At 47.6% G+C, this 25,900-nt stretch overlaps 1 protein-coding gene across 6 annotated transcripts in view; it reads right to left on the reverse strand.

Moving 5' to 3' along the window:
* LOC119173925 (rap1 GTPase-activating protein 1-like) overlaps positions 1-25,900 on the reverse strand; it is an 84,349-nt gene that overhangs the window by 45,775 nt on the left and 12,674 nt on the right. For all 6 annotated transcript variants that reach the window (XM_037424711.2, XM_075889737.1, XM_075889738.1 and 3 more), the window contains exons 3-5: positions 25,586-25,714; positions 18,610-18,642; positions 7,187-7,375 (exon numbers count right to left, since the gene is read on the reverse strand). In XM_037424711.2, coding sequence (XP_037280608.2) covers positions 7,187-7,375; positions 18,610-18,642; positions 25,586-25,714 — 351 coding nt within the window. The remainder of the gene's footprint in view (positions 1-7,186; positions 7,376-18,609; positions 18,643-25,585; positions 25,715-25,900) is intronic.

The raw sequence follows: 25,900 nt of genomic DNA on the forward strand, positions 1-25,900 counted from the left end.
AAGCGCCACGTCGTGAGATGCGCGCGACAGTCGCGGTTTTCCCTGGTTTCCTGAGCACGTATGCGCAAATGCAACGTTCTGAAAGGAGCTGTGCGCAAAACTGAATGCACGGAAAGCCAAATGCACGCACGAACACGTGCACGTGTGCTTTCGCCGCACAAACACATAGAAGAAAAAAAAATTGCCCGCAGCTTCCCTCGGGGGAACACTGAGGAGGATGCGGAGCATATAATTGGTTAACGGGGTGTTAAAGTGCGACTTACTTGGGTCGATGGCTAAATTGGTTAACGTGGTTGTAGGAGGGGGTGTTAAATGAGTGAACACGTACACACGTATGCGAAAGGGCGGCGCTGGTCGAAGGGACGTCGATCATTGTGTTTGTGGATTCGTTGGAATTCATTTCACCGCGACCTTGGACGTCGACGCGCCGTACAAACCAACCGACGAGCGGCAACTGAGCGAGCGAGCGCCGACCTTGAGTATATATACAGCTCGACGGCGCATGCATTGTCAGCTGTTGAATGTTCTCGAAGCGCGACGCCACATGCGCGTCCACTGGAGAATCAGGAGAATTGTAGATGTCGAACGCGGTGTGTAGAGGAGGAAGGGTGCACAGATGGTGGAGGAGTGAAGCACGCGCGGTGTGTAGAGGAGGAAGGGATGCACAGATGGTGGAAGAGTGGGCGACGGCGCGACGGCGCATGCGCGCGCGTCAGCTGTCGAATGTTCGAGAAGCGGTGCGGACGGCGCGGACGGCGCACTACAAGGCGCGAGTATAAGATGCTTCCGCATCTAAAAAACACCCAAGCTCACGGCTGAGCGGTTGCAGTATGCACAATGAAAGGACTCGCTCGCTCGCTCGCTCACGCCCAAGAATAAATTAACCATCGGGCCCTGTCGGCGCACTCCGGAGAGATTCGTTAGGCGAGCCCCTTGCGTCACTACCTACGCATACCCTGACCAGCCGCCTCCGACGAAGTGAATACGCGACTAAAGGCAGAGCAAGCCTGCCGGGAGACCCGACGCACGACCTAATCTCGTTGGAAGTGCCGGACAGCGCATTTCGCCCATCTTTTTTTTTTCATTTAGGAGGCGAGCTCGAATGTGTCGAAAACTCGGCTGACTTCTGAAGATAAAGTTTGATTAGCTGTCACAATCAACTATTGACAGAGCGGTGTGCGGGTGACGCAGTGTATTTAGCGCGCTCTTTCTGAGGGGAAAGATGACTGTACGCGTAAGCCAGCCGAAAATTAAGGCAAGCACTGTCGTCGTAACATAAATGAGTTTCGCAGGAAATGGCGCTCTTAGCAACGCAGACCCGTTCGCTAACATTACAGCATGGCGCAAGATGCGTTAACTTTGTGATCGTGCTACAGCCGTAATACGAACACTAAAAAGGAATAAAGAAAGAGAATGGGGTGCATGCATGTGACGGCCACTGGAAACATCTCATGACGATACGTTCAACGAGAATGCGAGCTGAATTCGCACGTTTTGGAAGTGATTTTTCGAAGCCAACTACATGACTTTCCAAACCTTCATTTTAGCCTCCTACTGTTGACTATCATGGTGTGTCACACTAAGATTTTTATTCGTGAAAAAAAATTAGATATGATCTTAAGCGCACCGTTTCAAAGGTATTATGTTAGGTATGAGGTGTAATCTTTAGCGTGTTCTGTTACGCCAATGTAGCGGGTTGCCGCAACATGCACTGCACCTTAACGGCATGAATCAATGCCACGTTGGCACTATCTATAGGCCCACTTAGAACTCACTAATCATAACAAAAATTTCTGCACCTAAGTATATTGTGGAGTAGACGCATTTGACTGTGTCTCAATTACGCTATTTTGCTGTGTTAACATCCTCTGGATCTTCCAATCTCTTTCTGTCAAAAGTCACGCTCCAAACCTAACTGCGACGCACTTCATTCCCATTTGTGCAGTTTACGCCCAACAACAACCAAAGGTTCGAAGATAAAAACAGAGTTCGCTTTGTACGACGCCTAGCTTCTTACCTCCGCTATTATTTTGCCGCCAATACGATCAAGTATACCTGCGCGAAGTTTAACTTGTCTACCAGTTCGTAAAAACAGCGTCCTTGCTAAAGCTACCACCACCCATAAAGTGCTAACTCCAGCAAGGTTTCCTCGAATTCTGCAAGCCTCGGGAGTCTGCGAGATGCCGCCTGTGGCAGCACTGCTCCGCTCTCAGATAGGACGAGAACGAAAAGTGAACATCCTTGAACTTGAAAGAAAAGGTAATAGCCTTGTGTACATGCGTATGCATGACAGCTTACAAAGTATTCTGCATAACAAGACAATAGGAGGTGAAGAAATGAGGTGTATATAAAATTTTACAGGCACTTTGTCTTTTTCTTTTGCTGGTGTAGTACGTATGAAAGGCTATAATAGTTCCAAATTAACGCTGGCATCTCTCACCCTCGCTCTACCCACGACATGCACGTATGCAGACAAACACGCGCCACCCGCACACCTGCAACTCCGCACCTTAATTTAGAGCTCCCGAAGTTCCTTACACAATGTTGTACAAAGTTACAGTTTAAAAGCGCCAAAGCGTTCACTCGCGGATCTCCTATAGCCCGACTTCAAAGCACGCTTCAAATGCCATTAGCATTCGTTTCAATACTAGATGTCGACGCTACTTTGAAGTCGCTGTTCGGATATGCATGAAGACTTCGTGCGCCCCAATTATCGGGCTCGATAATAAGAGCGTCGTCGACCCGAGCATGTATGTTTCCTTAGTGGATGCGTCCGGCCTTTCGGTCGAACAGCCTCCTTCTGTGACTGACTTCTGGAAGCACAGAATGCACAATGTTTCAGTCATTACTGTCCACGAAGAATATGAAGTCACTGTAGCCTCTTCCCTAGTAGTTTCCGTTAGTTGACTCCTCTCTTTCGGCGCATGCGCACTACAGCAAAGCCGCCAAAGCATCCCAACGACTGGGCGTCCCTATTTTCCCCCTGTGTAAGGAGCGTATAAGTTCCATTTTCAAGTGTGCTTGACTAAGGGTAGGCACGCCGCGAATTTCGCGAAGATATTTGTGTGACACAGAATTCAGTGAGTGCAGAATGCAGGATACCACAGGTGTCCTGTCTTGCCGACAGGGCCAAGCACACGTACAGCGAAGGCCAGAAGGTTCCCAGAATGAGGAGACCTCCCACTTAGGTTAGTCAAGAAAATAATTAGGATTCTACAAAGAGCCCTTCTTCCCCACCTCATAAGTATGCCAATCGTAGACCATGTTCTCATTTTAATGTGTGAGCATTCACATATCCCCCTGCTTCCAGTCGGGTATTGTCCACAACGTGACAGGCGGAAGTGCCAAGAAGCGCAGCACATGCAGGTATGCCTAAGCCATATAAGATTGTACTGGATTGGTCAAGATTAGTTGTAAATTATTCAAGCAAGCTTAGTTGTCACTTAATTAGCCAATAATTATGTATGTTGAATTAGTACATCGTAATTAGATTCGAAACAATGAGGCTAATTAGCAGTTATTCAGTCATAACAATAAAGTAAATAGCTGAAACGATGATCAGTTTTAAGTAGTCAACTTCATCTAGCAGTTATCTTCTGGACTAATTTTTTCCTAGGTAGCCGTATACAGATAGCGAATAATTAGTTACTGTTGATGCATATAATGCGTATACACCCAGTGTGACCATTCCCCAAGAGATAATTTCTGCCCAATCCATTTCATAACGCCCCATTAAAAACGCGCTGTTTAAACTTATTCCTGTTGTATCGTGTCTAAATTGATTTGCTGAATTATTAGAGCTACATGTCATCAAAATGTTCCCTCATTTATTTTTAATTAAACCTGGCATGCAGAACGAGAGCTCGAGAGTGGAAGAAATTTAACGCTTGTGCGCCTATATTTGAACTTCGACTCTTTCTTCGCGGCGTGTCTCAATGACACTTTGTTGAGTGAACAAATTGAATGTCACTGCTTCGCCGGAAACGCCAAGCAGTGAATGCGATAGCAACGTATTGAAACATTGCACGACCATCGCCGTCCTTCGCTCATCTTTCGTATAGAAGCCCCCCCGCGGTGGTTCGTGGTGGCTAAGGTACTCGGCTGCTGACCCGCAGGTCGCGGGTTCGAATCCCGGCTGCGGCGGCTGCATTTCCGATGGAGGCGGGAATGTTGTAGGCCCGCGTGCTCAGATTTGGGTGCACGTTAAAGAACCCCAGGTGGTCGAAATTTCCGGAGCCCTCCACTACGGCGTCTCTCATAATCATATGGTGGTTTTGGGACGTTAAACCCCACATATCATCATATTTCGTATAGAACGAGGTAACCAACGCAGACCAACGAGTCTCGCGCGAGCGTTCTGATGCTTAGACAATAAAAATAAACAATACGATTCAAGTCCCTATTGTGCAACAGGCTGTGGTCGCAGGTGGACGTTGTCAGGGAACTTGAAAAGAGTTGAAGGAATGAATACAGACTACAGGAAAATCGAACATAACGTATCGTTCCTTACACCTCAGAAGAAGGAAACTTTTTTTTTTCAGAGAATGAAACATGTGTTTGGGCGACGAACAGGCTTCACGCCGAAAATGTGGAGCAAGGACAAAGCCCGTGTTTCAACTGGGCTGACGCAGTGTGACGCTGCATCGCGCACTTTAAAGTGGGGGAGGGGGGAGTCGTGCAGATTGATACTGCTACGTCCATACATCTTCAACGCGGGTCACGTCCCTGCGGACGCACTCAGTTTGAAGTATCGGAAGTAAACTCGGCTCGAAACCTTGAGAACAGACTCTTTCCTTATCGTTGCGCCTCACTATCAAACAGTGGCTTCCATAACGATAAAGAAAAAAAGAGGCCCGCTGTCTAATGGTGTTTTCTTCGAGACAACTTTGGCTGTGATGGCGATCCGACCTTCACGATCGAGAAGTGGCACGCAAGATTTTGAACATTGAAAGATTTCGCTATACAAAACATTGAACCGGATTCCGCTCACGTAGTTGTCTTTCCCGCGGAACACATTGACTCTGTCGCAAAAAGAGCCTTTCCATTGTGTATCAACCCACCTACAACAACCTAAAACAGTGCCGTTCGCAGCTGCGTTTCCAATCGCTACGTGCACACTGCGTTGAACTTGCTGGCTTTCGTTCATCTGTTCCCCGCATTACGCGACCTGTCGAGCTCCACTTCATGTCGACCACGTTATCGGCTGGGACGCCTGACGGTAGTGTGTCGAAATTCAGAAATTCGCTGACATAATAGAATCGGCTTGCACAGGATAGGCTAAAGTGGAAATCCCCGGCCGAGGCATTAGTGGCGCAGTGGGCGTAAAAGATGATAAAGGTAATGATATGATGACGACGATTGTGTATAGAATAGCCGAACACCAAGTCGAGGGCGCAAGCTCGTTGGTTTTGCACATGTATTGTCTACCACTTGAGGAGACGAATATCTTTTAAAATTACTCTAATGCGAATAAGTAAATTGAGAACGTTGAATAAAAATATCAAAAGTAAGCTCGAGGACGGCGGCAGACAAGACTACGTTGTGTTAAACTTTCGCGTCTTTTTTTATCCGGTTCTAGTGCTCAAACTACTTGTAATTACTCTTTACTGGCAATCTGCGAAAAAAATAACGATTACGCGCCCTGAAGCTGCTATTTTGGCTGACACTGTCTCCAGAAAGTCCCTAACGTACGCGTAGATGCCTCTAGTTGTCTTCTACGTCCGCGCTTGAAGTTGTAACGAGAAGTATTTATTGAGTAAACGCCGGTCGGGTTAACACTGCACGCAGCGCACACGAACGAAGGACAGCAGGGAAGCGAGGACTCAGCCCCACAACAAAAACGTCGTCGTTATTATCCGTTTGGTGTAATCACGGCGCCCGTGCTAGAGGAGACAATATGCACAGTGATAAGTTATTGTGTAAAGACCGGTACCATGAAAAGAAACGAAGCGAAATAACGTTTACAAGGCTTGCTCTATGTCTTACGTTCCTTCCGCTTTGTCTCCACCCTTTTGCGCTGCTTGTATTTGTAATGCGAGTATACGAACTCGCCCATCTTCCCATCCTCTTAAAGACAAGCAGTCCGATTACCGATAGTTCTAGCTTGACCGATGTGCACTGGGCGAACGTCTAATTGCTATTCCGGAAACCCAGTGCATTCTGCCTTTCTGAGCAGCCTCTACAATCGAATGAATGGCCTCTGTAATCTTTTTTTCTTGAAGGACACTGGGCGAAAACAAGCAAACGCGTTTGTAATGAGATATTACTGCACGAAAAAGTGTGCCAGGATGTCGGTGACAATGATAACATCCGGGGTTTAACGCCACAGAACCTCGAGATGATCACGAGGGACGCCGTAGTGGAGGGCTCCGGAAATTTCGACAATCTGGTGTTCTTTGACGTGCACTGACATCGCAAAGTACACGACCTACTACCGTTTCGCCTCCATCGAAATGCGACCGCCGCAACCGGTATCGAACCCGCGACCTCCGAGTCAGCCATCGAGCACTGTAAACGGCTACACCACCGCAGCGGACCCCAAGATGTCGGTGCTATCGTTCGGTATAACCCGGTATTCTGTGAACAGTATAACGGAATACCAGGTCACGCTATAAGTTACATCATCATCATCATCATCATCATCATCATCACCACCACCATCATCAGCCTTACTACGTTCACTACAGGACAAAGGCCTCTCCCATGTTCCGCCAGTTAACCCGGTCATGTGCTTGCTGCTGCCAAATTATACCAGCAAACTTCTTAATCTCATCTGCCCACTTAACCTTCTGTCTCTCCCTAACCCGCTTCCCTTCTCTGGGAATCTAGTTAGTTACCATTAATGACCAGCGGTTATCCTGTCTATGCGCTACTTGCCCGGCCCATGTCCATTTCCTCTTCTTGATTTCAACTATGATATCCTTAACCCCGGTTTCTTCCCTAATACACTCTGCTCTCTTCTTGTCTCTTAAGAGACCTACCATTTTTCTTTCCATTGCTCGCTGCGTCGTCCTCAATTTAAGCTGAACCCTGTTTGTAAGTCTCCAGGTTTCTGCTCCGTAGCAAAGTACCGTCAAGATACGGCTATTATATACCTTTCTCTTGAGGGATAGTGGCAATCTACCTGTCATAAGCTATATATACCACCGCAAAAGCTGCACTGCAGAGCTTGTAAGAGGATGCCTACCTTGCCGAGGAAATGCCTGCGGTAGGTGGTGGCTATCTCCCGGTTGTTTATCTTGGCCGGCGTGAAGTGTCCCGGCACGAAGACGCTGTCGAAGACGTCCGAGGGGGAGGCGCAGTCCACGCCGTCCACCCAGTAACCGCCGGCCACCGGGAGCACCACCATGGGGTAGCCGCCTTGTTTACGGAGAATCTGGACGAGTTAAGGAAGAAATAAAGAAAGAAACAAAAACGAATCCCGCTGTGGTAACTTGTTAGTTAGGGCGACTCAGTCCATCTTGCGAATAACTTGAAGCGTGCCGAAAAATAAAAATAAAGAGGAAAAGGCTCAGAAACAAAGACAGCAGTACGAGCGCTGAGCTGCGCTCGCCCGAGCGCTTTTCCTGTGTTCTTCGTTGTTCAGCTTTATCCTCGCCTTTTTTTTGTTGCTCTCCTTCAAGTTATTCGCAAGCCAGGTTGTTTTCAACAGGTTGCAACAAGCTTTGTACGTGGCAACGACGGTTGAAGCTCGTGTTGACAAACGGTGTTGAGAAGGTCCCCTTCAAAGGGAAGTCATTAGGTCGAGCTCATTATTAACAATACCCTTGTCTCTCGTGCGATAGCAACTTCAGACTAGGCTACGTGTGAGTATTGTAATGGTGATGGTACACTTCTACGCCTTGTATTCACGCCTGCCACCGAGATTGAGAGTGACGATCACGGGAGACTTCAGTTGCTAGCCTCGACGGAAGGTCAGTTTTGATAGGAACTATCATCAAGTGACATTTACCTCACCGCAGCAGAGGCCGACGAAGGTTCTTACGGGCTACTCAGATGCGAAAGCTTGTTTACTATGAAGACATTTTCTTCTTATATGATCACCTGTGAGCGCTAAATCTGTAGTTGGTCTCACGTCTCCGCCATCACTCGCTGTAAAGTAAAAAAAGAAATCAGCCTTGGTTTTGCATGGTTGAACACCCCATCTATATCGTGGTTTTGGCAAGTAAAACCCGGAAATTATTATTACCTCTAATCTAGCTTTCTTGTGTCTGTTAATCTTGGACTACTGTGCGCGCATTTGTGTTAATTTTCGTCTTCACGGTAGCATGACGTGGCGACCTTGACTGTTTGAACATTTTGTGAGTGAACGCAGCGCGGTCGTCACTGCTCACACAATGAGATAAATTCAATTTAGCCTTCCGAGCTTTGTAAAGGAACTACAGTTCTGAGTTTGCACGGATACACAAAAGAAGCACCGTGATTTTCTAAGAGTTGTGATCGCATGGCGCTTGTACGTCACTTCACTACATTCCTGTTTCTGTTTTCTGCGCTGTTAATGTACCACCTGCATGTACAATCTGTACGCCCACCTGCTATGGTCTCGGAATGAGACTGGCAGTATTTAAAATAAATAAATAATTAAATAATATTGTCGTACAGGCGCTACCAGTACTCTTTTTCTCTCTCTATCAAAACAGCATTCATATTTCACGTAGCAGTGCCTAGGTGAATCACTACAGCTGCTCAAGCTAATCAATTATTCTTTGAGCTCCACACACGTTAGCTGGGGCATGGTAAGTTTTAATGATCACAAATGGTAGCGAACGTCGGAATATACCATTTCCAAACATCGAGCTAAAATTAAAGCGCTTGATATCCCTTTCCAAAGTATTCAGGTACTCTAACGCACGCGAATGTCAGCGTGACGTCACATATTTGAGCTCCTTTTCTTATATTTAGGTCGCATTATCTTTCGGTAAACATTCCTAGTATGCCTTCGGGTCAGCACAGCAGACAGATAAACAAGAAACTTGATCAGACAGATAAACAAGCAACTTGATTAAGGTCCTGACGAGCCATGCAGGGCTGTCCTAAAGGGGACCGCTGGATTGACGTCCGCTAATTCCACGTTGGAGTCGAGGGGTCATGCCTCTCCGTTGAGTACAATTTTACCGATGAAGAGTTTCTGAGAGCGTGGCAAACACCGTGAAAGGCTTTCTGACGTCACGGCATGTTGTTGTGAAAACTTTAAAGGTGCCTTCGCCAATTGTATTTTCTACTTGTACATCCTTTCTTTTTTTATTTGTTTTCGCTTACCATGCGCGCTGTTTCGGTATGGGCTGTGTCTTCACTTTTTTTGTAAGTGCGATTTACGCGTGCAGGAGAAAGCATTTTTATGGATAAATAATGCTAAATACTGCTGCATTATGGTTGCCATGTCTGGAAGGGTAGTGCCCTTAGCGCCGCCACAAAGCAGCTCTGCACCTTTGCATCGAAAAGATCAGATCCTGCTTATCAAAACAATAGATCTCATATAGCGAAATTCCGCAGGCTGCCATTTCAATTGTTTACATGGTTTACATCTAAGGGCCAGTATTTCCTGCGTAAATGTATATATATCCGTAGAAAGAGCGTTGCCTTCCTGCCATGTGTAGCAGATTAAGTGCGAACAGTGCAGCGCGAACAAGCGCATTTCGAGAGAACGAAATACCGCTGAAAATACTGTTATTTTTTACTCCAACTGAACACGTCTTCGGAAAATGGAACGTGGACACCGGTGCTATTCTACACAAACGAATGCTGGCCTTTCCAGAGTATCATCGAGGAGTACGAACCCGCCATATGCTGCCGAATAAAGTGTACCTGCGAAGTGCCCTTCTAAAATGTTTCCGAATAATAACAAAACAACGACTTCCTTAAGCAAGAAATGATGAAGTTGCGATGGGATGTAGTTTCAAGTTCGTGGCGCGAGGTGCACACACAGTCGTGACTCGTAGTGAAACCTCCACTCGCTGTGTTCTGTATTTCTTTCCGCAAAAAAAAGAACAAAGAAAAGTGCTTAACGATTTAGAGTACTCGGTACTCTGCTATGGGAGAGCAGAAAGCCGTCCCTTGTTTGTGTGTTTAGAAAAAAGTGGGTAACAATTTAGAGTACTAGTTATTCTACTATGGGAGAGCTTAAAGCCGTCCCGTGGCTCCACTAAGAGAAGGATGTCGGTTGTTTTGTTTAGAAAAAATTTATTGCCACAAACGTCAATAACACTCAACAGAACATTTCCTTCTTAGACATACTCTAACACCGCAAACCTCGACGAATGTTACGGCCGCGGAAATCAAAGCACAGTTTGGGCAAAACCTTACTTATTCAAACAAAGCCACATCAATTTATCTGGTGAATTTTGCGATTGTCTGGCTTGTAATACTTGAAGGTATGATTGGTCGTTGTCGCAGAACTGTTCTTATGATCCAGATAATGCTTAGCGAAGGCCTTTTAGTTTCATTTTTCTCCCGCAAGTGTGAAAAGGCGCTTTGCAATTGATTATTTGGACAAAATCACTGCAGTCAATTAGGAAGAAGATCACGTTCAGTCGTTGCGAATAGGTGTTTTTCTCGATAAGCCAAGGAGGAACGAGCACTTTCTCCTCGCGCATCGAACCAAACAACGCCGCATCCTCACGAAACCAGAACTGGGGTACCATGCAGGATCGGCCGAGTTTCGCGAAACGGGATCTTCCCGAGCTCTGGCGACACCCTCTTATGAATGAGCCAACAGCACGAAAAATGGCAGCCTATCCACAGGGCAAATGATGGGGAGTGGGGCGAAGCATCCGTCCGTCCATTCGTTATTGCTTCCGTCCGTCCATGCGCCCGTCTGTGTGACCATCCGCGCGTCCATCCGCCCGGCTGTGCGTGCGTCTGTTCGTGCGTCCACACGTCCATCCACACGTACGTCCCTGCGTTCGTCCATGCATCCGCCCCTGCGTCCATCCGTCCGTGCAGCCATCCGTGCGTCCGTCCGTCCGTGCAGCCATCCGTGCGTCCGTCCATGCATCTGTCTGTGTGTCCGTTCGTCCATCTAGTCAACACTCCAAGTACCACCATCTCGCATCTTTTCATCATATTTACGCGTGTGTACTGGTCGACCAAAACGACGATAAGGGGATTTGGCGGACACCAGGTAGTGGAGCCCTGGCTGATTAAAGATAAAGAAGGCGATCTTGCTGTTCGGCTGCTTAGAGTCGCTGTGTCAACGTTTATCTGCCTTTGGTTCGCGCTGTACCGCGACACTGGTGGAGGTGCTGGGACGCAACCCTACCTAATGCTCCATACTCCCACTGGGAGCCGTTCATCTAGCTCGGACGCATTGTCACCCATTGCAACTCCCGTGCATCGGTTCAGTCGGCGGCTGATAGGCCTCGCTCCAGAGTTCACGCCTTCCACGGAACCTCGCAAGTGCCGATTACCTCTCCAAATGGCCAACGCCAGTCCGCAACCGGCGCCCCAAGGCCCCCCGCCAACACAGCCTTCACAGGTAACCACCTTTCAACCGCTGGTTTCCTATCACTTTAGTGGCGGCGCCCATGAAGACGTGGACGACTGGCTTGAGCACTACGAGCGTGTCGCCAAGATTAATCTGTGGCCTGAACAAGAAAAGCTCTCACGCGCCTATTTCTACCTTGACGGCGGTGCGAAAATTTGGTATGAGAACAGAGAAGCCAGTCTGTTAACTTGGGGCGACTTCCGACAACAGCTTGTCGATACGTTCACCAATGTCGATTGACGCAACCGTGCGCAGCAGCTGTTGGAGCTACGGGTTCAAAAACCCAATGAAAGGGTTACTATGTTTGCTGAAGATATGACTCGTCTTTTTCGTCGAGCTGACCCGAACATGAGTGAAGATAGGAAGTTGAGCTACCTCATGCGCGGCGTTAAGGAGCAACTTTTCGCCGGGCTACTGCGCCACCCTCCAAGTACCGTAGTTGACTTCATCAAGGAGGCTACGGCTATCGAGCGAGCGCTCCATCAACGATGCAGGCAGTATCATCGAATGTCTAGCAGCGCCCCAATCAATGCTGCCGCCATACCTGAGGATTAAAGCTCCCTGCGAGACCTCATTAGGGAGATAGTTCGCGAACTGCAAAAGTTCCGGAATCCAGTTGCTCAAACCCCCGTTGCGTCCGTCGCTGAACTGGTACGCGACGAAATCCGCCACGCATTTTCTACCGCTGGTCCTGGTGACGAGCACCGTCCCCATGAGCTGTGCCGATGCTCTGCGACGTTCACCATCTGGTACATCGCCGCCATATCACCAGTGCCGACGGCCCCTTGGTCACCTCGGCAAGAGCAGACCCTGAGCCGACCGCCAAGCCAACCGACGTACCACCAGGCGTCCACAGCAGCACCATGGACATCGTCGCAAGAAAGGAGGCTCAGACGTCTACCGCTCCGAAGAACAGACGCATGGCGCACAATCGATCGACGTACACTATGCTTTAACTGCGGAGGTGCAGGTCATATTGCCCGTCATTGCTGGCACCGCAGTGATTCGTTCCGCCCTCTTCGAACATGGTCTGACGATCGACGTGCGAACGAAGAATGCATACCACGCCGGGAGGACGCCTCTTTCCATGGAGCCCGTTCTCACTTTTACGAATACTGTACTTCTGACGAGGAGGCAATACCTAACCGCCAGCTAGGTTTGGGACGTCAATCCCGCTCATTCACTTTCGTCACACCGACGTACCTCCGTGGACCTTAACGCAAGAAGGTCACCCAGCCCGCGACGGGGAAACTGCGGGCGGCGACCTCCGGGGGTAAGGTTGCAGGCCATGAAGATGACGACGAAAAGCCCCCATTACACGACGCTGTAAATCCGACAAGACGTGAGAGCGACGACATTATGACCGCTGACCTGAGTGTTTTCTTGACGACCAGAAAGTAACAGCCTTAGTGGACACCGGTGCCGACTTTTCTATCATCAGTCAGGACCTCGCCATCCGCCTCAAGAAAGTGAAGACACCGTGGACAGGCCCTCAAATAAGGACGGCAGGTGGTCAGTTATTGATGCCCTCTGGAAGATGCACAGCGAGAATTGACATAGGAGGTTCTTCTTTCGTTGCATCGTTCGTCGTTCTCGCCGCATGCTGCAAGGATCTAATTATTGGTATGGACTTCTTACGAAAGTACGGCGCCGTCATCAATGTCCCAGACAGTTTGATTACATTCCGCAACAGTTCGGGCGCACCTGATTGTACACAGGCGCGACCAAACCAATTGCGTCTAACTGATGACGATGTGGTTCTCCCTCCTCGGTCATGCCCGCTTGTTTCTGTGGCAGCCGCTGTCCAGTTTGACGGCGAAGGAGTAGCAGACCGAATAACCTCACTCCTCTTCACACACGGCATTTCCGTCGCAAGAGGTATCGTCAGTGTCGCCGCTGGACGCACGGACTTGCTTCTGACAAATTTTAGTGATGTGCGCCGGCACCTTCCAAAAGGCATGGCCGTCGCTTACTTCGACGATATCACAGACGCAGAAGGCTGCTTGGCAGTAGTCGACGAGGCGCCAAAACTTGATTCGACACCAGTTCTTGACGTTAGCACTACTTTGCCTAAAAACGAGCGAAAGAGGCTTCTTGAGCTACTGGCCGAATTCAAAGACTGCTTTTCGACAACATCAAGAGTTGGCCGCACGCCTCTAACCAAGCATCGAATAATTACCGAGGACATGGCGAGACCAATTCACCAAAACCCCTATCGCGTGGCTGCAAAGGAACGCGAAGTGATACAAGAGCAAGTCAACAAAATGCTAGAAGATGACGTCATTCAGCCCTCAAAAAGCCCCTGGGCGTCACCTGTAGTCCTCGTTAAAAAAAAGATGGCAGCCTGCGCTTCTGTGTAGATTACCGAAAACTCAATCAGGTGACAAAGAGAGATGTGTATCCACTTCCTCGTATAGATGACTCTTTCGACAGACTTCGACATGCTCGTTACTTTTCATCGATGGACTTAAGGAGTGGGTATTGGCAAATCGACGTAGACCCAAGAGACCGCGAGAAGACTGCTTTTGTGACACCAGATGGCTTATATGAATTTAAAGTCTTGCCCTTTGGTTTATGTTCAGCGCCTGCTGCCTTTCAAAGACTTATGGATACCGTACTTTATGGGTTGAAGTGGAAAACCTGCTTGGTTTACCTTGATGATGTCGTAGTTTTCGCTGCAACATTTGACCAGCACCTTAAAAGACTAGAGGCAGTTTTACAAGCCATACGGTCTGCGGGCTTGACGTTGAAGCCTGAAAAGTGCCACTTTTGCTATGAAGAGCTGCAATTTCTTGGCCACGTTGTCAGTCACGCAGGCGTTCGTCCTGATCCTGAAAAGATCGCAGCTGTTGCACAGTTCCCGGTGCCGACTGATAAGAAGGCTGTCCGACGATTCCTCGGACTATGTGCGTATTATAGGCGATTCATAGCGGACTTCGCACGCATCGCATCACCGTTGACCCGCCTCACGAGAGAAGAAGTTGCTTTCCAATGGAGCAACGAAGAGGAAGCTGCTTTTAAGAACATCCGCCAGCGACTACAGACGCCTCCAGTGCTTGCCCACTTTGATGAGAAAGCCCCAACGATGCTACACACTGATGCCAGCAATATTGGTTTGGGAGCTGTGCTTGTGCAGCTGCAAGAGGGCACAGAAAAAGTAATCGTCTATGCAAGCCGAACACTGACACGCGCCGAGACTAATTACTCCACAACCGAGAAGGAATGCCTCGCCGTGGTATGGGCGGTCACAAAATTTCGCCCGTATTTATACGGCCGCCCTTTCAAAGTCATCAGCGACCACCACTCACTGTGTTGGTTGACAAATCTTAAAGATCCTACCGGGAGATTAGCGCGTTGGAGTCTCAGGCTGCAGGAGTACGACATGACTGTCGTACACAAGTCAGGAAAGCGCCACATGGACGCCGACTGTCTATCCCGCTCACCCATTGAATCGGCAACTCTATCCGATGAGGAGGAAACAGCATTTCTCGGTGTACTTGACTCAACCGCTATTGCACAGCAACAACGTGGCGACCCTGAGTTACTTGCCCTAATTAATTACCTGGAGGGAAGATCTCAGAAGGCACCAACTGTTTTCGTAAGAGCGCTGTCATCATTTTGCTTACGGAGCGGAGTATTATACAAAAGAAACTTCTCTTCGACAGGATCTGCGTATTTGCTCGTCATCACAGCAGCCCTTCGCTCCGAAGTACTCGAAGCAAGCCACAACGAGGTGACTTCAGGCCACTTAGGTTACACGAGAACGTTGGCCAGAGTACGGCAGCGCTACTTCTGGCCAAGACTGACCATAGCCGTAAAACACTATGTTCGTACTTACCTCGACTGCCAGCGACGGAAGTCACCGCCGACTAAACCAGCTGGCCTCCTGCAGCCCGTGCAGGTCCCAAGAACACCATTCGACCAGATTGGCATGGATATTTTGGGCCCACTTCCTACTTCTACTGCTAGGAACCACTGGGTTATTGTCGCGACTGATTACCTTACCCGTTATGCTGAAACAAAGGCTATCCAGAGAGGTACAGCAGCGGAGGTGGCACAATTTTTCATCGAGGACGTTGTCCTGCGGCATGGTGCACCAAGCGTAGTAATCACAGACAGAGGAACCGCATTTACGGCAGCTCTTTTGGAACAAGTCCTCATGCTGAGTGGAACAACCCATCGTAAGACCACCGCCTACCATCCGCAAACGAACGGGCTTACAGAGCGTCTGAACAAAACAATTGAAGACATGCTTGCAATGTACGTAGACGTCAAACACAAAAATTGGGACGAAATCTTGCCATATATCCCGTTTGCATACAACAATGCCAAGCAAGAAACAACCCAGATGACCCCGTTCAGCCTAATTCACGGAAGGGAAGTACGAACCATGTTAGATGCGATGCGAGCGCACGAATGCGACGAAATCGAACCGGACGCCGAGATGTTTACAGAACGAGCGGAAGAAGCAAGACAACTAGCACGCCTGCGAATCCAGCAACAACAAGAGTACGACGCGAGCCGCTACAATTCTCGCCGCAGAACAGTCGTTTACCAGACCGGCGACAGAGTATGGGTTTGGACGCCCATACGGAAACGAGGACTCTCTGAAAAGCTCCTAAGGAGATACTTTGGGCCATGTCTAGTACTTCGACGACTGAGTGATGTTACTTACGAGGTCGTCCCCGACAGTTCATATAGTACGAGGCTTCGCCAGCACCGTCCTGAACTAGTTCCCGTTGTGCGCATGAAGCCTTATGAAAGGTAGTGACTGCGCAAGACACTTCTTAAAGAACAGACAAAAAAATTGCACTACTGGTTTAGCATCGGGGCGATGCTCATTAAGGGGGGGGGGGGGGCAAATGACACGTGTGTACTGGTGGACCAAAACGACGATAAGGGGATTTGGCGGATACCAGGTAGTGGAGCTCTGGCTGATCGAAGATAAAGAAGGCGATCTTGCTGTTCGGCTGCTGAGAGTCGCTGTGTCAAGGTTTATCTGCCTTTGGTTCGCGCTGTACCGCGACAATATATTACGCATATAGAAGTACTGCCATCCAGCGGACATTTCAAGAACTAAACGAGGTGGCACACGCAGACTTTCTTACGGCTTGCGCTTCGTGTCTACTCCCCTCCTTTAACCACCTCGAGTTCATGGTATACGGTTCGTGGTTCACTGTATGGTTCACTGTATTCATGGCACTGCAGCCCAACGCTTGCTAAATGTTTCTAAAACCAAAGAGGTTACGCCCAGCAAGTATAACGTAGCAACCCTTTCTTGTCAGATAGTGCTCAATGTACCTGCCCCTGGCTGCTAATGGGGAATGAGAGACTGCGGAATTCGGCTTTTAGTTAACGCGCACGCTGCGAATTTCTTATTGTTCAACAACGCACAGGAGAAATCTCCCACCGGCCCCACCTTGCAAATCAAAACGTAAGACTGGTTACGCACTGCGACGAAGGACGAACGGGTGCCACTTTAAGGAGCTTCGTTCCTAAATAGTGCAGTTCTTTTGTATTCCGTTTCGCTTCGAATGCAGATCGCACTGCCAAGACTATTGGAATTCCATCACGATGTCATGTCGCAGGTGCGCGCCTTTTTAAAGTTAAATTCTATAACCCTTACACGGTGGATGTTTTCGTCAAACGTTCACTTACGTTGGCAGCCCGTGCAGAACTGTTTATCTAGTATTTGATTAAAAAAAAACCATATTTGGGAAGCATAAGTTGCGGCAGTAGTATAGATAGTACATTTATATCATTGGTGACACAGTTCGATGACAAACAGTTGCCCTAAATATGAGCTGAAACATGCTTCCCGTGAGTCAACGTGCCCCAAACATGTACCTGTATTCACAAAAAAAAAAAAACATTAAGTCGAGTGCATCGGTCTCACGTGTCAAAAGCACAAGATAATTATGAAAGACGCCGTATGCATTGCCGGCAAGACCGACATACGTGGCTGAGCCCTAATAGTTACGCTCTTGACGCCATGTTTAGAAATGCGAAGGTCACACAAGGATAGTCGTCTATAGTCTTCCGAAGCTTTAAGAAAACAAAATTTGCGTAAGCATGTAAGCTATAAAAAGAACTCGATTACAGATTACGTGACGTAAGATCCTCGTAAGGGCCCGAATTTCCGACGAAGTCTTATGCTAAGAACTTTCGCAAGAAAATATCTCAGCCAATCTCGATGCGGTACATATCATTAGCGAAGCCGGCCGTCATTGAGAAGATTATTCTTTAAAGGGAGCCTGCAATACTTTTTGAGCACGGTCAGAAAACACTGCCGATCGGTAGCAGAGGCTCCCGAGAACACGCGAGCCAATTATTATAGCACTGCACGCGACCTAGAATTGCCAATAAATGATCAAAGTCTGCTGAAAATCGCTTTCTCTGCAATTGACGAATGACGGAAGACGCTCGAAAATCGCTCGTAAAAGGCCTTCGATCAGTCATTGGCTGATTGAAAACATGGCACGCTCGGTGATTACAGGGATTGCCGCAGGAGGCCGCGACTTGTCCACGAGTGCGCGCGCGTTCACACTAAAAGCCGCGTAATTAAGAAAAACAAATTAAAAGTGCTCAAGGTCACGAGGAGCGCGTGACGTACTTTTTCCCCGCGCCATTCTTCCCTGTTTAGCTTCTAGTGCTTTCATCGGGACGAGAGAAGAAAGAATGCGGTTGCAGCGTGCGACAAATCTTTGTAACTCCGCTCGTACTACGGATTCTTAAAATTTTGGCGGAATCCAATTCTTGAAACAATGCGCTCTTTCAGTGAATTCATTTCTTGCTTACTTGAAAAAGTGCTTTAGAGACACTTTAACGTGCACCTAAAGATGGCTGTAGGTGCGCGCTAGCATTTTTGCGCCTTTAGCAATTTCACCTCCACCGAAACAGAGGCCACTGCGGCCGGAATTCAATCCCGCGACATTTTAGCGGTGGTATAACGTAACGCGTGACCACACCGTGCACGTGACGTACCTTCTTAACCGGAAGTTCCACTGCTGCGCTTTTTCTTTTTTTTGGGGGGGTGGGGGGGGGGGGTATGCAAACGCGCTATGAAAAACACTGTACTTTCCGTTTCTTGGCTTTAAAAAAGACAGTGGAACGAAAGCACTGCTTACCTCCTCTAACTTTTCTTGGTCTTGAGTCTGCCTCTGTAAAATGATAGGGAAAATTACGAACACCATGAGGTTAGAAGGAGTAACTGTTACACAATGCGCCACTTTCCGTTCAACTCGAGAAGACAGATGTTAGTACATGGCTTCCATGCATGTATATATGTGTATCAAATCATTATAATGCTCGGCTTAGAATGACGCCGTCGTTAATCTTGTTTTCCCGTTTAATGCACCACCACAACAGTAAAACAACGCTCCACTTTACCTTTGTGACGAAGAAGTAATGAAGTAAGGAGGAGGAGAACGAGCAACACAAAGAAAATGGAGTAAGGTAGGTCAGTGCGGAAGGCATACTGTCATCAATTCCAAGTGCGGCAGGGAACACAGGTTTTAAGACGAAAGCCTCAGAAACCTCATCATACGGGAAACTGGACCGTCTACATCCGGCACAGTGATGTCCCGTCCAGGGAATTTTCCCTTTTTCGGGGAATTTTCGCCTGTCATTTTGAGCCGAAGGGAAAAAGGCAATCTTTGTGATATTGCAGGAAATTTCAAAAACGGTTGAATTCTCCTATGACGACCGATAATCAGCGGTCACAGTGCACCTTTATTTTGTGTAATCAGCTCTGGCGCATGCACCACGCAAGCATAGAGATTGTTTCTTGAGATTTGTTTCTGATATTTACAAGGAGGGATTTTCAGTTCACTATTGGTGTTAGACTTTAAGCCCACATTGGGCAGTTAGTACATCAATTAATGAAATTATGATTTTGTTGTGCGGCAGTGGAGGGGCTACTCATGATTTCAAAAGCCGGCAGTATGTCAGACACGTGTAATTATAGTATGTGTGTTTGTGGATGGAGGCAGAAATTAGTACTGTTGTGCACGAAAATATGCTGAAAATTTCACCAAAGTTTGCAGGAAAAAATCTCTGAAATAGATAATTTCCATGTCCCTAAAAGAAAATTCTTCGGCGTAGTACGGAACATCAATGTCTCGCGTCGGTGGCGTCAAAGACGAGTGACGCGAAAAAAATCAACATTCCGAAACAGATCACCAACCTTTTGAGACGTCATTATGACGTCTTCAAGGCGTCACGCGACATGACATCATATGATGATGACATGACGTCGCATCGTAGCTTGGTCGAAAGTGGCCCGATCAAGGAGGCTATGCTAAACCAGGTGAGGTGCTTGCGACCTTGCAGGCTGTACAAAACCACGTTACGTGCAGACAGGTTTCGAAGGGTGGCGGGCTTACATTCATGCATTAACTCGGAGGAAAAAGCTTTAAGTAAGTGCATAAGAGACCCCGACAGTTTTTATAATGGAGAGAGGGTAGTGTGGGTTTAATTTTTCTTAAATTTTGCTTTTTTGCACTCAGAAGATGCACATTACCTCTGCCGTAGCTCATGTCAAACGCTTATTTTTATGCTGCTGCAACATTCTGCGCTTTGTTTGCCTATGTTCTTCATGTTTGCATTGTTATTAAATGGACAGCGTCAGTTTTGTTTCGGCGCTTTCGCAGATGTAAAGCAACCTTAAAAGGTAATTTAAATTACACAGACCGTAGTTGTTCTGTTCCTTGTTGGAAGAGAAACTCGGATGGCTGAAATGCCTGTTGACGGAAGGATTGCCACGTCAGACAATGCTGACTGCTTCGCAATGCAGCGGCTGCACTCTACTCTTGTATGAGGTCTTATAGATAAGACGACATCAGAGTGTCCTATCTAATCGACGTTCACTCAGCGCTATGTTCATCGGCTTTTTGTATTGCAAATTGAGCCACTAGTGTCCATTGTACGCTATTTGTTACCGTTTCTATTGTGTGTCTCGTTTCCCTTTAAATCAATCTTTATATTTAGGAACCTTTTATCTTCAATATCATTTTGTCCTGCCTATAGGGATGGATAAGATAACGCAGTATTGCATCCATGTGCTTTTATGCAAGCAGAAAATATGTTGCTTATTTGGTTTAGGATGCAATAATGTGTTTCGAACTTTCGAACGCTTTACGTGCCAAAAACAATAATATGATCGTGAGAGACGCCGTAGTGGAGGGCGCCAGAAATTTCGACTGCCTGGACGTCTACAACGCTCACTTGAATGCCTGAACACGAGCCTCTAGCGTTTTCGCTTCCACCGAGAACGCCGCCGCCGCGTTCTGGATTCGACCCTGCAACCTACGGGCCCGGATTGGAATCCGAGACCACCGTAGTGGATAGTCTTTAAATTGAGAAGGCCCGAATTCGAATCTGCACTTCTTCATTGTGTTTGCTCAATACAACTACAGTGTAACATGAAAAAATTTTATATGATCGTACAAAGTAATTGTAAGACGCCAATCTGGTGACTACAAAAAGACAACAATAAAATAAAAAGGAAGGCATAGCGGCTTAATGTGGTTCCGGATCTAAACACTGATCATTGGCAATACTCAGTCACGATGATGAGGGTATCTCTCTCTCTCCCTCACACACACACACACACACACACACACACACACACACACACACACACACACACACACACACACACACACACACACACACACACACACACACACACACACACACACACACACACACACACACACACACACACACACACACACACGTGGGATACTCAGTATTGCCAATATTGCTGCTGATCAATGCTAAGGTACTTAAACTGCCTTTAATGGAAAAAAGGTAATCTAGTCAGGCATCAAACGTCGCGTGGCCACATACACGTGTGTACTGCAGCGCAACGTTCCCCACCCACCTCTAATGAACAACATAACAAGCACTCATCTACACGCTGTATTCATGGGTAAACAATGCTATACATAGAAGCAATAAAACGAAAGAGACGAAGTAAACACTCCATACCAGGAGTTGCAATACCCGCGCAGGGCGTGCCTTTTTATCCGCGCGACAGCGCGGCAAGCGTTTAACGCAATCGCCGAGAAAGCCCCCATAAGAGGTTGCATATTGCGTTTGCTTCAGCGGCTATCGGACGTCGTTTTTCTTCTTATCTACGTAACCCTAGAAGCTGGGAGAGTAAGATGAAGTGAGTGGAGAAGGTGGGGGGAGGTGCAAGGTTTCAGCAACGCCTGGCTGCACTCAGAATGAAGAGCGTCCGCGAATACAAAGAGCCGAGGCAGCGGAGCGGAAATACTACGCGAGAAATGGACCGTGCGATGGCATAGCATTGGGACTTGTATACGCATAACAGTATAGCGGTTCTCTGCTGCCGTCGGCGCGAAAGGGGGATTACGCAGAACGAGGGAAGAGAAGGGTGGAAAGAGAGCGCAAAGCACGGTGATATACAGACGTGGTGAAAGCACGCCCTCTTGCTGCGCGTATACACAGAAACACGCGCAGGTCATGCCTGCGGGCCACGAATGCAAATGATCCGTTGGCGTGCCTGATCGGGGCATTACGTGTGTGCGTGTTTGGTGAATGTAACAGTTGCAGCTCCCGCGATCGATGCGTTGTCATGTGCGAGACAAACGTTGTTTACCGCGTGCAGAAGGGTGTAAACTGCACGCGACTTCCAGCGTGAGGTATATCTTGAGGTCAAAGAGGCCTACTGAGACTGGGAATGACAAAAAAAATTCTGATTGATTGATTGATTGATTGATTGATTGATTGATGATTGATATGTGAGGTTAAACGTCTCAAAAACCACCATATGAATATGAGAGACGTGGAGGGCTTCGGAAATTTTGGGCACCTGGGTTTCTTTAACGCGCACCCAAATCTGAGCAGCAGACAGGCTTACAGAATACTCGAAAATTATAAATCTAGATAAACAGAATACAACCCTTCGTGTGATGATTACTACGAGGGCATATGACGCCACGATCCGTGAAGCCATTGCGACTTATAGAATACCTCCATTCGTTTAGAATACCTGAAAGATTTATGCACCGTACCTACTTTGTCTTGCACACGATGCCCACTTGCATAGTGTGCTTCCATGCCGTCTGCGACCTGCGAAACGCGTTTTATGGCCAGAAACATTGTCGATTGTGTAACGTGATCTTGGCCTTGTGGGTGTTTAATCCGCAGACATCGATGCGAGCGTTCCTTCTCATGAACGGGAACCGTACGAAGCCTGGTAATAAGGGCTGCAGCGCGAGCATGAAGGTGCTAGAAGAAACGTGAAACGAAAGGCGAGCAGGCAAGGAAAGCAAAGAGGACAACACGAGCGCTGGTGTTCGCTTTCCTTGCCTCGCCTTTCGTTTCACGTTTCTTCTAGCACCTTCGTGCTCGCGCTGCAGCCCTTATTACCATGGATTCCAACCAACTAGCCAAATAGCCGTTCTTCTTCAATGCATGAAGCCTGGTTTCCACGCACCCACGTTACGCAATTATGCTCCTGCACCGGACGCTCGTCAGCCGCACACAGATATTCGAAATTTTCAAGCCAATCTTGTTAAAGGTTACAGATTACGCACACGAAAAACCCGGCGACCACAAACGTGAAGAAGTTGCGGACTTGGATGGTGCGCTGGCCAGATGCAAACTTGCAGATATCGCTTTCCACTGAAGCGATCTACACTTTGGGCTGGTCGACCATGAGCCGTTTCCGATATGGAATTCTGATATTCTATCCAATGGTTATGGAAGACAGTGCTGCTTACGGTCATTGCGGCAGCGATGAAACTATAGAGCACGTTCTCTCTCACTGCCCTCGTTACAGCGTGCAAAGACGGCAACTAGCTGCTGCGTTAGCTCGCCTTGACGACAGACCTTTGTCTGAACAATCAGTGCTGGAAAGACGATATGATTTGTGTGCCCACAGAAAATCAGTGAAGGCCTTACTGAACTTTTTGCGTGGCAGCGGCCTATTGTATAGACTGTAGCACCCCAGCTCCCCCCCCCCTTTTTTTTTCGCGCGCGTCTATTTCCCTCTTCGCTTTCTTTGCAATCTTTCTTCCCCATCCCCCCTGCCCCTAGTGCAGGGTAGCAAACCGGATGCTCCAATTCCTGGTTAACCTCCCTGCCTTTCCCTCATTTTATTCTCTCTCTCTCTATCCAGTGGGCTTGTCATTTAACGTAGCCACGTTTCACTGATGTCTGCATGGCAACAGAAGTCCCTTCTCCTACGACACAATGATACCGTCGCTAAGGTCGTGGATGAAGGCACGATTCCCGGCATGACTGACTGGAAAAGTTACGAGGGAGCATTGTGGAACGCGAAATAAATACATATACTAGTGATTACTTTTAATGTAGCGCTGGTTTCATTATATGCCCCTATGATTGTTTATTGCAAACCATCGTCTTTGTTTATTTTGAAAGCCAGAACATACATCACCTGTTTTATTTGTTCGTCAATTGGTCAACTAAACAATTCCATATTCACTGCTTAAATCCTATTTCATTGTTGCAGCATATTCATTAAACGAAGTAAATGTACTACACGAAGCTTCGCCCCTGTTTTCCCGATAGCAAAATGACCTATGTTCTTGTTTTTTCTCACTGTTAATTTGTGCTGCAGTGTTAAAAGAGCGCGCTGCGTGGCTGTGCGCCGTGCAAAATACCTTCAGTAGCCGCTTGGGAAACGTTTCCGTTGCATATGTATCGACGCGAAGCGAAGGCCCGAGTAATATATATATATATATATATATATATATATATATATATATATATATATATATATATATATATATATATATATATATATATATATATATATATATATATATATATATATATATACCAACGTGGCAATAGATCACGCGGCGTGAAGCGGACGCTCCAAAGCTTGACAAGCGTACGCCTATCAATACGGTGATTATATTGTCTAAGGTCTTGGTTTGGACGACGTTTATTTGGCCCGAAAACAAGGCGGCCAAGATGGGGATGATGATACGTGAAGACGATGAGGATGCATAACCAAACGCAATATACTGGTGATACTATACAGATGAAGATGATGGGTGTTGACCCACTCATGAATGCCCACAATACTTGCTTCATGTCAGTTAAGTCGTCACTATAGTCAAACCGCGCATCAGTTACAGCCGGTGCCTGCGTTAACCAAAAGGTTCAAAGGAAGGTGCAATGAAAGATGCAACAATCCCTAACTTCTTTTGTGTAAAAAAAATCAATATAAGAGACTGTTGCACAATGCGCGTGAAGGTCAAGCGCGGGCGCGAAGCTGAAAAAAAAACAATGCGGGTTTCTGAAGAACGAAGCCTTGTATTTGAAGAAAAAGCAATAATCCTTATATTAGTGGGCGTTGAACCTCGGACCAATAACTATCGGTCTGGTCACTCCCCAGAGTAAACTATAACTAGGAAACTACAGCTAGCTGCAGCAGATCAGAAGGCTAATTACTACCCAGTTCTAAAGCATATAGCCACGGACAGTGACAAAATGGTTCTGCGTGAATTCCCATACATCGTGGCAAATTTTTTCTTTCATCACAACTTCCTTTTCCTCACTACGCGGACTGCAGTGAGCAAAAGTGGCTTCGCCTGAAGTGACGTTTACAGTAACCGATAATAGCCACGCATGCGCTGACATCAGTAGTCGAATACACGTTTCATTTAAGTCATGGTAATACAATTAAAGCTTTCGTCTAATGGCCCAAGGCACAGGACAGATAAATGTACAACTCATCAGTACGCTTCAGTGATATATACCATCTTTGCCTGCAGTCCTTCTTGAGGTTTCTAGGTTCTTCAAAAGCAAGGAAGAAAGGAATACAAATGAGAGAAGGCAGGGAGGTTAACCAGACAGCAGTTTGGTTGTGTACCCTACGTTCGGGGAAAAGGAGAGGGGGAAATGCGAAATACAAAGACAGAGCAGCGAGGACAAAAAGAAAAGAAAAGAAAATGTGCAGACACTTAGTGCCGGTGGCGCTGCTCAATAGTCACAGACGTTCTTAAAGGCCATATGCACTGCCGAATACGGCCTACTTAACACTTTCATGTTTCGTTTTTTTCGATTGATAGTTACGGCATATTATGCAAGCGCACTTACCTCGGCCTTGCTGACGGGCGCCGCATTGTTGCGGCGTGCCTGCGACGGCTCGCCCCGGGGCAGCTCGCAGCGCTGGTCGTCGAGCCGGCTGTTCTGCAGCTTGTTGAGCAGCTCGAACAGGTCGCTGGACTGCGAACGCACAGAACGCACGGCTTGCAATGCGGCTGCTCGGAACCTGGACGACGCCGACCCCCGCTTGGGCATCGTTATCATCCAGGAACTACACACAAACACACGCTTGTTGCGGGGTAACGAAATCTCCGCCGGAAACAGCGCCTACACTTGTCACAAGGGAGAGAGAAGCGTTCGGCGAGT

The sequence above is a fragment of the Rhipicephalus microplus genome, chromosome 3 (assembly GCF_043290135.1).
Source record: "Rhipicephalus microplus isolate Deutch F79 chromosome 3, USDA_Rmic, whole genome shotgun sequence".
Lineage (NCBI taxonomy): Eukaryota > Metazoa > Arthropoda > Arachnida > Ixodida > Ixodidae > Rhipicephalus > Rhipicephalus microplus.